Source organism: Coenobita brevimanus, chromosome 103, assembly GCF_032717465.1.
Source record: "Coenobita brevimanus isolate Jiangsu-jjx chromosome 103, ASM3271746v2, whole genome shotgun sequence".
Taxonomy (NCBI): Eukaryota; Metazoa; Arthropoda; class Malacostraca; order Decapoda; family Coenobitidae; genus Coenobita; species Coenobita brevimanus.
This window is the reverse complement of record NC_137056.1, coordinates 8343881-8355753: the sequence shown is the minus strand read 5'-3', so window position 1 is coordinate 8355753 and position 11873 is coordinate 8343881. Positions and strand designations below refer to the sequence as shown.

Here is an 11873-nt window from a genome sequence, read left to right as displayed (position 1 = left end):
TGGTAGCGGACTGAGGATCTTTCGGACTAATGGATTTTTCAGACTATTGGGAGGGACCTCTGAATTCACTAGAAATATGTACATGATCATCAAATAAACTCTTAAAATTATATGGGTTATTGTTTTACTCACCAGAAATGCATAGAAGTGAAGATGAATTGCTGCAGGCAGGTACACCCAAGTCCGAGGGCATGTCCAAACCAGATAAAGCCTTACATAAAGTCTAGAAAAATTGGAAAAATTCCAGAAAAAATTTGAAAAAATCCAAAAAAACAAAACAAAAATTGTCTTGACAAATTCGGAGTATTGGGATTTTTGGATTACTGGTGGCCGGATTAGAGGACTTTTACTGTATACTTTATATATATATATATATATATATATATATATATATACACAGTATATATATATATATATATATATATATATATATATATATATATATATGTTGATTCAGTGCTACTTGCAAATACTGGACAGGAACTTGGTAGACTAGTGCAGAGTTTTGCAGATATCTGTGAGCATCGTGTGTTGAAAGTAAATGTAGAAAAAAGTAAAGTGATGGCGATTGAGAGAGGTGATTCCCCGTGTGATGTTACAGTGAATGGAGAGAGACTGGAATTGGTGAGAGAGTTCAAAATACCAGGGTACAGTGATAGTAAAGAGAGGAAAATGTTCAAAAGAAGTGGAAAGCAGAGTGACACAAGGAAAGAAAGTAGCTGGTGCAATGGAGGCCTTGATAAGAAACAGAGGCTTGAGTGTTACAGCTGCACGAAGCTTACATGGAGTGTTCGTGCCAACTGTAACATATGGATGTGAGACTATTGTGTGGCATGAAAATGAAAAGTCAGGAGTGAGAGCAATGGAGATGGGACTGCTGAGGAATGTATGTGGAGTACAAAGAGTGGATAGGATACAAAATAATGTGATTCATGAAAGATGTGGAGTGAGGAAGTCTGTGGACACCAAAGAGAGTGCACTGAGATATTATGGTCATGTGGAGAGAATGGATACAATAGAGTGGTGAATAAGGTATATCTGTGCAAATTTGAAGGAGGGAGGTGAGGTAGGTCAAGGAGAAGGTGGTGGGATATGGTGGATGAGTGTGTGAGAAAGAGAGGTTTGGAAGTTGGTGAGGCTAGGGGACTGACAAGAGATCGAGCTGGCTGGATGAATATTGTGAGGAGAAGTGTATGATCAGGAATTTGGCACCCCTCTTTAATGTGACAGTGTCTGGATTGACTCTATCAGACACATTTTCTGTGAAGCTACAGTACGTGGTGAATGTTTCCGGCGTATCAGATAGAGCCAGGATTCCGGAGGCTTGAATGATGAGTGAATAAAAGCGTGGCCCACCGGACTGGGCAAACTTGGGCTGTCTGGATGCTGCCGCTCCTCAAAAAAATCTGTTTGGTAATGGATCATGTTGATTCACTACCAAACGAACTTTTCAGTACCAAATTGGCCCACATTTAGTAATGAAAAATACCAAATGGCAGCCTTGACTGGGGAGGGGGGAAGGGGCCATGGTGTAAACAGCTGTTTGGCGCTGTGTGGCAATTTCAAGTTACGGGTGGGAAAAAATTCTGATTTTGGTGGGATTTTTTTCTTTTTTTGGCCATTTTTGGGTTCTAAAGGTCCAGGCCCACAATGTCCGGTAAGTGGGGAGTCCGGAAAGTGGGCGTCCAGAAAGTACAGGGATTACTGTATTTAGAGGCAAAACGGACAAAAGACGTTAGTAAGGCTTAGAGCAGCAATTTTTGACACTGACCATAGCAGACAACAACAGCTGGTTTGGTGATGAGGGAAGAATCCTAGACTTAGGAATTAAGGCTGGGGTTGGCCTCCATCTCCCCCTGTCACAGCATTAGGATATGGAGGTGGCTGGAAATCCCTCTAAAGTCATGGGAGTAATCTTATGAGGAGCCTCTTGTTACAATGGCTGATTGGTTCTGTGTTGCTTGTGGAGGTGGGAATGGTGGATCTAGTTGTGGTAATAGCAGATGGTAAGGTGTGATGAGTCGCTGGGGACAACTTTAGAGTCTGTGATGAAAATCACTCTTTGCTTGTACGACAAGTCAATTAAGCCCTGTTCTAAACTCTTCAAAGCATACTGTATTGTATGTGTTCAGCATCCTGTCTGCTTATCAGGAAGTTGGAGGATTTACTCATCTACCTTTATGTTTGGTCTTGCTGATGATTCTGACAGATCCTACTTGACCTTTTCTTGTTGACTAAATTCTTCGTGAAGCAATAGTTGGCTCCAATTTAAGCAGCTCTTTCTTGGCCTTCCTCCTGATGATGGTGAAGCCTTCACCTGGGATGGCACAGGCGGCTTTGGTGCCAGGTGAAAAAGGGTTCAGGATGGGAGTGGGAGACTCAGCAAGAGAAACATGCAGTAGATTTCACAAGTGCTGAATTGCCTCAGCTGTAGCATTGTCCCAGGCATGGGACAATGTTATTAAAATTCTTTTAGAGTTTGACTTGGTATTGACCATCTCTTTTTCCAGTCTGACACATTCCAAGCCAACCATAACATTGCCCAAGTCGTCGTCCTGCTTTAGACATTGCAACTCCACCCCCGTCCATTACGTTCAGCAGCACTTCACACATTTTCTTAAAGCAGAACCCCTCAAAACACAAGATGATATATTAATCAGGGCCTGGATCTCTGCAGTGGTATTGTGTGGTGGAAACTAGACTTCATTGGATGAATTACAGCTGACAAGATGACAAGATAAACTGGATGGCCTGGGCAATTGTTGAGTGTCAGTCATCTGCCATCAGTAAAAAAATATCATTGAACCATCTTGTTATGACAGAAGCTGTAACTCACTCCTTCACTTTGCAGTCCCAGTGTATTACCAGCTGCTGCAAGTTTACCCCCACAAACACCATAGGATGAGCATACTGATGAATCACGAAGGGCCTCTGCATATAGTCCCTTGTGCTATTCATGCAGAAAAGCAGAGTCAGACATTCCTTGCTTACCCTGTAGCTAGGAACCATCCTTTTCTTTTCTGTGAGAAGGGCAGAGGAATGCAGGTGTTTGCAAAATAACCTGGTCTCATCCATATAAAAGGCCTGTACAAAGCAGCCATCTCTCTCTGTCACTTTCAGTATTGCAGAAAGTGGTTTCAGCATTGCATCAGATGCCTCACCATGCCGTCAGCAGCGGTGAACTGTATTTTGCCACTGTGTGATCACACACAGGTGGCTCAGATTACTACCCATCCGATTCTGGATACCTTACAGGGCTCTTGCTAACTGCCAATGGTTGCGAGCCATTTGGCTCCTAAGGTTTCAGATTTACAAGCCAAATAATTTTTATTAGCCAAACTGACTACGAACCGAAATATTTTACAAGTAATAAATATATTTATTTACTTATTAACACACTGTGATGATTAGAATCATATAATTAAACATTCTCACTGGCGACAAGGAAAACTTAATAACCGATCACAATGTGTATTTTTGTTCATTTAAGTGAGATTTACTTATTTTGTAGTTTACTGGATTTTGAAGTAGATGTATTTTCTCCTCGCCAAAAGGCGAGTTGCATGTAAAATTTGTTTGCCGAAGGGAAAAAATACTCGCATTTGCAAGCTGTGGCTCGCCAAAGAAGAGTCCTCCCTTAGCATTAATATCCTTGGCCATCCTACATAGTGCATTGGTATCAGTAGGTGGGTTTATGCTCACACTGTGCACAAACATATTTCATAAGAATTTTTTCTGTTTTTAGTAGGACATTATCTTCCACAACACTTCTCGCTGGAATTTCCCAAGAACCAAAAGATGAAGTGCAAGCTCAGCTTTATCATAGTATTTTTTTTTTTACTGTTCACAGTGTGGATTCATTAACATTAAAAGCTTGAGCCATATCAAGAGCATTTTCATTGTTTTCTGGGTGCCTTAATATTTCTTCTTTCTTGATTTTCTTGGCCAAGGTTAAGCTGACATGCTTCTAAGATGGTCCTGCTATTTCCAGCACCATGTTGCACCCAGGATAACACATGACCCTCCATTTTAACACTTGAGCACAGATCATTTAGAATGTGTTACAGGTGAATCCAGATGCAAGAATCCTCATGTGCAGTGGGGGACTTTAGTGGGGGAATGGCATAGTGATTGTGGGTGGAGTCTATGCACTGTCACATCACCATTAACAGTAAATAAGGTGGGAGATGGTAGTGTAAAAAGGAGGAAGGCATAGATCATGGTGGCAGAGGTAGAGTATAAGAATAACTAAGCAGCTTAATTTTTGTTTCACCACCTACAATGAACCAGGTTCAGCTCCAACAGTTTTGGTAAAATATTAACTACTGTATTTTCTTATATCATTAGGTCCAAATAAAGTAGAATCTCCTGAATCACAGCTTTATGGTTTTGAGCACACGTTGTGATTTGAGAATTCTGCATTTTAGAGATAGCTAATCATGTGAGGAAAATTACTTACGGGTCTGTCATCTCGGAAAAGTTGCCCCCCTAACCCCAAAACCTACATCAGACTGGTCACCGGCAAACATTAACAATTTGGACAAGAAATTAGTAAAGCATATTTAATGGGAATGAACAGTATTGCAAGTTTCTTACCTGACTCTGACTGACAACACTGCTTGTGCAGGAAGTTAAGGAGCATTATCAGAAGGGGGACTAAGGTTGGTTTATGCCTGGCTAGACACACAGACTTGAGTTAATGGTGGCATATATTACACAAGGGATCGGAAAAGTGTCACTTTTGAGGCTGCATCCGTGAATTTTGTTTAATTTCCACGATTTACTGATATTGCAAACTGTTGCATGATGTTGCCATGTATTATTAATCTGTGATTAAAAGTTGCTTAATTTAGGATATTCCACCATATTTAAGGACTAATATCAAAGTTATATAGAACTCATTGTGTGTAGAGACTTTCTGTACTATAAAATGACAAGTTCAGAGATATATCATCCCTTCCATTATTGAACGTGTATTCAGCTTCATGATTTGCTGGGTTGTGTTCATGTTTGCATTGTCACAATGAACTTTTGGGCAGAAATACCCCTGTATCCAGCTTTCCCAGTGGTCAAGATGGGATAGAGATTATGACTCATGAGTGAACATGCTCATTCTGTTCTTCCCCACAACTTACATATTAAGCCTTGTTTCAGTGTCCATTCCTTTTATTTATTTGTTTATTTTTCATTTTTCAGCTTTCCTCAGTCCTACTTGTAACATATGCATGTTCATATATCTAATTCCATAATATTTATGGTGTTGTGTCCTCACAAATAAATTAATTTCTGGGACATGTATTTTTCACTCAGTATTCATTCGTCTTTCTGCTTAGGTATACTTCTTCTTGCATCACTTACAGTCATTTCATTTCATTTCATTTTTGAAGGCTTAAGCATGCTTGCATGCATTGGCCTTGGTCACCTGATGGCAGCTGTCCATGCTGCTCGATCTCTGGCAGCCTCCCTGTTCAGTCCCTTACCCCTGAGGTCACACCCAGTAATCTCGTCCCAGGTCTTTTTTGGTCTGCCTCTTGCAACTCTACCCCTAACATTAACACTTCTCACTTTCTGCATGCAATTATCATCCCCCATCCTCTCCACATGCCCAAACCACCTCAATTTACCTCTCCTCATCACAACACCAACACACTCCAGTCCCATCCTACCTCTCAACTTGTACATCATAAACCCAGCGGCCTTGCACTCAGGGACATACTGCACATCTACCCAATCATTTGCCATTTCTGTACTTTTGAGCCTGCAGATATCCTCGTCCATTACTGCCCAGGTTTCACTACCATACAGCATTACACTCCCAACACATGCCGCATACAAAGATCTTTTAGCACCGAGGGAGAGTCCTCTCAGTGTCAGGAGAGACAACAGCTCCCTGAACTTCTTTCAACCATTCCTCACTCCAACCACAGAGCTAGCTTCAGCCACACCTTCAGCATATAACATGTCTTCCAAATAAGAAAACTCTTCCACACACTCAAGAGACTCACCAGCAGGTTCAACCCTTTCACACCTGGCAATCTCCGCGTGCTCTTCTTAACACACTGCACACATGAAATCAGCGTTATCTCACAGTCTACCTCTAATTCTATTACATCTCTTAAGTACCCACTTATCACATACACTGCACAAGATGGAATTACTTCCCACGCCCTTGTGACAAATCGCACATGGCCACTCCCCCTTCTCGTGGACAGCACTTCCACCAGCCCCACATACCATCACTTCTGTTTTGTTGTCATTTGGACATCATCCCTATGTTGTATCTCAGATCTGTATCATTTCATAATATATGTTTCCATATGCCTGTACAGTGCAGTATTCTGCCCATATACTTGTTCTTGAGCTTTCTTTCCTGTGTACCCCTGTGTATCCATTTCCCTTACTGTACAGCTGTATCACTCCTCATTTATTCCCCTGAAGGGATCGCATGTGACGTCACACCAAGGGACGTATCTGCTGCAGTGGCGTTACTATGAATCTACACAGCACACTTCTCCCCTTGACATCATAGATTCCATCACAGCTCCCAAGGCCAAGATCATGTACTATTATGAGACTCTAAACTCAGCTGATTACAGGTAAGTGTTCACTCTCCAATGGGGGACTTTCTAAATTATTTTTTATACCTAGCTGGTGAGCCTAACTTAGTCCTAAGCCTGAAACAATAACATAATTCTTGTGACTCTTACTGTATACATGTGTGGGTAGACTTATGAGATTTGGTAAGAATGCAGACCACTTGTCCCAAAAATACAGGTTAATAAAAGAAGTATCTTATACTGTACATGAAGTAATTCTTATGATTGGCAGTATTTTGCAGTTGTGTTATTTGGTCTTCCATCTAGCAGTCCCCTAAGCGTAGTAAATTTGTTATATTATTAATGACATCAGTGGAGTTGCCTTCAAATATACATTTGTATCTTATTTCTGAGTAAGAGTAATGCTTTACTGAAACTTGTCATTGCCTTAGTTGTTTGAAAATTAATACTGTATTTACCAAATACTGCCACTTGACATTTGTGTTCAGAGTTCATAAACAGCTGTTTGCAGTTTAGGATATGACACCTCATTTTTCAATAGCTGTCGCTGAAGATTTTTCATTAGGGCAGGACTAATTTCTTAACATTTTATCATGCCCACCCTGTGCCAAATTGCAGTGATCAGGGTTTTGAGTTCTAGTATTTGCTTGATTCTTATGATGTAATATGCCTTGATTTATACAAAGTCCAAGAAAAAATATATATATAAATTTGCCTAAAGCGTGAGAGGCATATTGATCTTGGCTAAATCTCTTTTCACCCTGACAACTTAAATCTCATTTTATTCTTTCCATCCTGATGATTTTGTTCACCTCTGGGGAAACTTTGAACTGGATGATGATACAGCATTCCTGAACCCCTGTCGCAATGAGGGTTGTCTAAATTGGATAAATTTATGTGGTAGCTGCAAGACTAAAACTAAAGAGATGTCAACAGACAAAATTTTAAGGTCCTGACCTCACTTTCTCATTCAGAGGCATAAGTAGGATACCTGATCTTCATGTGTTACATGCTGTGCAGTTTATTTTACCATTCCATCCATAAACTACAGAAAGGAAGGAAGGAATATACATGCTAGGACCATTGAATTCTAAATGGCACTGGAGGCTTGGTGCAACTTTTTTCCATATTACACATCAGTATTGTTGTGTATGTTAAATGGTACAAACTGTTGATATTAAAATGATATATGGTATGTATGCATTGTATCTTCAGCTTTCAAGATGCTATTTTTTTGAAACTTTAAGTGGTGACATTGTTTTTGAGATTATTAAGTGCAAGGTATTACTGTATACCATTAAAACTTGCCCAAATCATGTAATTTTACCATAAACACAAATGAGGGGGGAGTGGGAAGGTTATTTTCATTTTTTTTTCCATCAAAGTCATGTTAGTATAGAAGTCTTTAATTCCCCTTGTACTTCAGCTGATTGAAAAAAGAAAAATCTTTCAAAATATTCTAACAGTTTTGTATTATAAACAGCTATATCATGAAAAAAAAAAAATAAAAAATATGAGGAAGGGTGGTCACTCTGTATTTGTCGTTACTAAGATACGACATGGATAATAAAGAAGGCCAATAAGCAGTTCTTGAATTAACTAGACAGCCTCTGAATTTGATTTATTGCATTCAACCCCTTCGATATGGTTTATATTCTTTTCACATATTAGCTAAACACAGACAGGGCAGGCTCGGCTCTCATAATGAAGAAATAGTGTACTTTTGTAAATTCACAGGGGAGTTCTTCTCCATTCAGGACCATCCCTTTAATGCACATGTTTAAGTCACTTGGCGATATGTTAAAGGCTTAAATTTACAAAACATTACATTTCAGGCAATACAAGACTGTCAGTACAAAGATTGATGTTAATAATGAATAATAATGCAGTGGCTCAATCGGTAGAGAGGTGGCCTGCAGTCCTAGCGGACCCAGGTTCAAATCCTGGCTGGGGCAGGGAACTGTTTAAGGATTTGAATTTCTTAAAAATCAGACTTTACTGATCTACCAGAAGACCTGCCAACATGTAAAAATACCCCCGCTAATACCAATACAACAGTCCTGTATGAGACAGCCCTACCATGTATTCAATATGGACGGTGGGTGTTATCGCCGAAGTGGTGACATATAGAGGTGTATGGTATGTAGGAGGACTACTGGGCCTTGAGAGCAGGCTGTGAAGCTTATGCCCAGAGTTGGACAAAAAAAAAAAAAAAAAAAAAAAAAATAGTGTTTAGTAAACAAAATAAAAGCAATCCATTGTGACGATGTGAAGGACTGTCATATGAGTAGTGAAGTTACGAGTGTAAATGATAAAATTATGAGAATTTAAAAAGTAATGCCCGTTGGTTATGATCTTGTAGGTAATATTTTCAGAATTTCTATGACTTATGCCATTACTATATTTCACAGCTTGACACAGGAATAAAAACAATCCACAAATGTTACAAGCATAGTAACCAGCAAAGGACTGGTGTAGGACCGAGTTGGGGATGACACAGCATTTTAATTATTCCCCATTATGTCATTGTTCATTTATCCCATAGATTAGTAGTTTTGAAGAATATCTAGTTTTGAAGAATATCTTACTTATTAGTAAATTCACTCAAACACCCATATTTTTATTCCGCAGGGGTTCAATGACAAGTCTTCAGTCATGCCAGAGTGGCTTCTCCTCACTCTCCTCCAACACCAATAAATCTGCCACATCCTCCTGCCCCTCCCGCTGACCCTAATTTCCCTCCTTGCCCCCACACCACACTTGAGAGAGAGAGAGAGAAAGGACCGCACTACTTTGTTCAATTACTGGTCCTCATCACCTCAAAGGCTATGCTACCTCTGTCTGTGATCAATCTACCTTTGTGTTCTTGTTGCTTGCAACTTGGTTTATGCAAGGAAATGGGGATGATTTTAATATCATTTTCTTTGCAGTTGTTGCTGACTGCATTATTCAGAAATATACTTGAAAATTTACTGTCACACCTATCTGCAATAATCAAGTGGATCTTGATCTCTCTCCGTGCTGCTGCCGGTTTTAAGTGAGAGAGATAAATATGTTGCTTCTCTTGCATTTACATCTACAAGATCTCTTACTCTACTCATGATCTGTCTCATGTGAGGGATGGGAGGGAAATCATGCACTTCATGCTGTAAAACTAAGCTACTCCTACTCATTGTTTATTCAGTTATAATAGATTGGAAGTATACTTCTGTAATTTATGGCATAGGTTACAGTAGACTAGACAGACCTCAGTCTTACCTCTTTCCAGTGGATATATTTTAGTAGATAGTTATATGAAAGACACTGTTTGAAGCAAAAAGCTGGGTTTGCCTGGTCAGTGTACCTTGTGTCAGAGATATCAAGAGATGTTTAACTGTCCACACAGTTCTTTCTGCAGCAGACCATTTATGCTTGTGGCTTCCCAGTTTATAATATGTTTAACTAAAGCCCTAAACTTTCATCTCTTGCAATAAATTCATTACTAAAAATAAGGAATGTTTATGAATTAAGGATCATCCTGTTCTCTTTATAAAATCCCCCATGGAACTGCTTTTACATCTAGGAACTCACTTGTAACATAGTACATTATTTTTATGGGTATAGCAAGCTGTTGTTGGTGCTGCTACAGCAGTCCTGTAAAATATTCTGCACTGTTACGGTAATATACAAATGTGCATCTTGTTGAGGGAAAATTTAGAGGTTTATGAGCACAGGAAGTTACTTTAAAAGTCATTTTTTTTTCCATTGTATATTATGCATCACAGTTGAGGAAGTTTCCACCTTACTTTTCATGTTCTATGCTCCCTGCTGTGTATTCTAAGGGTGTAGTATGTGGAGGAGTTGTAAGATGTGCTTCATATCCCCTTGAAAACTGTGATAGGTTGGTAAAGGGTACAGTTTTACTGTTAAAGGTCAGAAGATAGATTTGTAGATAATTAAGGATTAAAAGATAGGGATTTTTTTTTTTGCATATATATATATATATATATATATATATATATATATTTGTTTTACATTTTGGGTTGGTTTTTCAGTAACTAAGGAGTCGTGATTACAAACTGGATTTTGCAATATTATTTTGACCCATTCATAATTTACCCGGTGACTTTTGCAGTATTATTTTGACCCATTCATAATTTACCCGGTGACTTTTCTTTGTTTTTAGAAGTTAGTCAGGGAAAACAAGGTACCAGTGATTGCCTAAGAGAGGAAAAAAGAGGGCATAGGTGCAATTTGGTGCTTTCTTTAACTATAACTGCATATCCCATGTTTAACTCCTCATAACTCCAGTCTCCATGAATAGGGATAGCTTGCATTGTTGATGTCACTGCATTGATTAAGCTGAATCTATTAGGAGGCATGTTAGCTCCTTTGTCAAGCCTGCAGTAGGTGATTTCACTGTTGATTTGGAGTCATCACATGGCTTCTGTATTTTTTAACCTTCATCATAGTTCTGCAAACACACCTAGTACATGTAGGCTCTTTCACATTCACCACCTCCACTCTGTTTAGATGGCAGACTCTGGCCATACTACATACATACAAGCACCATGAACAGTGAAAAGCATCATATCTGACTGAGAGATATCTTGTTCATGTTTATTATCACCTTCTCAAAAGTTCCATTTTAGAAGATATTCTACTTATCCATATTATATTTTGGATGTTTTTTGTGTACGATAAGTAATCATCATCACCATCATTGTCACCCTATTTCCTTCTTATAAAAGAGATAAGAAACTTGTAATTTATAATAAATCGCCCCAAGAAATGATATATTAGGCATTTATACAGTTTTTTCTTTATGATTTCTAACAAAGCTCATGTCAGATAGATCGGATATAATGAATATTACTGCAGGAGAAATATATCAGCATATTATTGCCACTCTAGCAGTGATATTTTGCCCACATATAAATTTTTTTTTTTTTAAATCTTGCCAGCCAAACACAGTTTGTAGTGAAAGGTCTGATAGAAATAATTAGAATATAATAGATTTGGAGGCAATGCCAGGCATTATTTCTTGAACCCTCACTTTTCATCAGCTAGCTTTAGTAAGAAGAGACTTTATTTATGGTATTACAGTACTGTTAAGGGTAAACAAAGATTCCCTCCGCTACACCCCTCAGTCACACACATACAGTACTTCCTGCCCTGAGCTTTCTACCCTTTTAAGCTTGTAAGGTACAAGAGTCAAGTTCACAACAAGATAATTTTAACGGTAACCAAAAAGTACTTTGTGTGAGGACTGGTCTGCTTCAGCCTTATGTTTGTGGCATTTGTTTCTGAAAGCCAGAGAAAATTGAATGAAAAAAA

At 38.9% G+C, this 11873-nt stretch overlaps 1 protein-coding gene across 1 annotated transcript in view; it reads left to right on the top strand.

Annotated features, from left to right (window-relative positions):
- The window catches only part of retm (real-time), a 247637-nt gene extending 238313 nt beyond the window's left edge, over positions 1–9324 (top strand). Inside the window, exons 16-17 of the mRNA XM_080284937.1 lie at positions 6439–6596; positions 9189–9324. Coding sequence (XP_080141063.1) covers positions 6439–6596; positions 9189–9285 — 255 coding nt within the window. The 3' untranslated portion in view covers positions 9286–9324. The remainder of the gene's footprint in view (positions 1–6438; positions 6597–9188) is intronic.
- The last annotated feature ends 2549 nt before the right edge of the window (positions 9325–11873 follow it).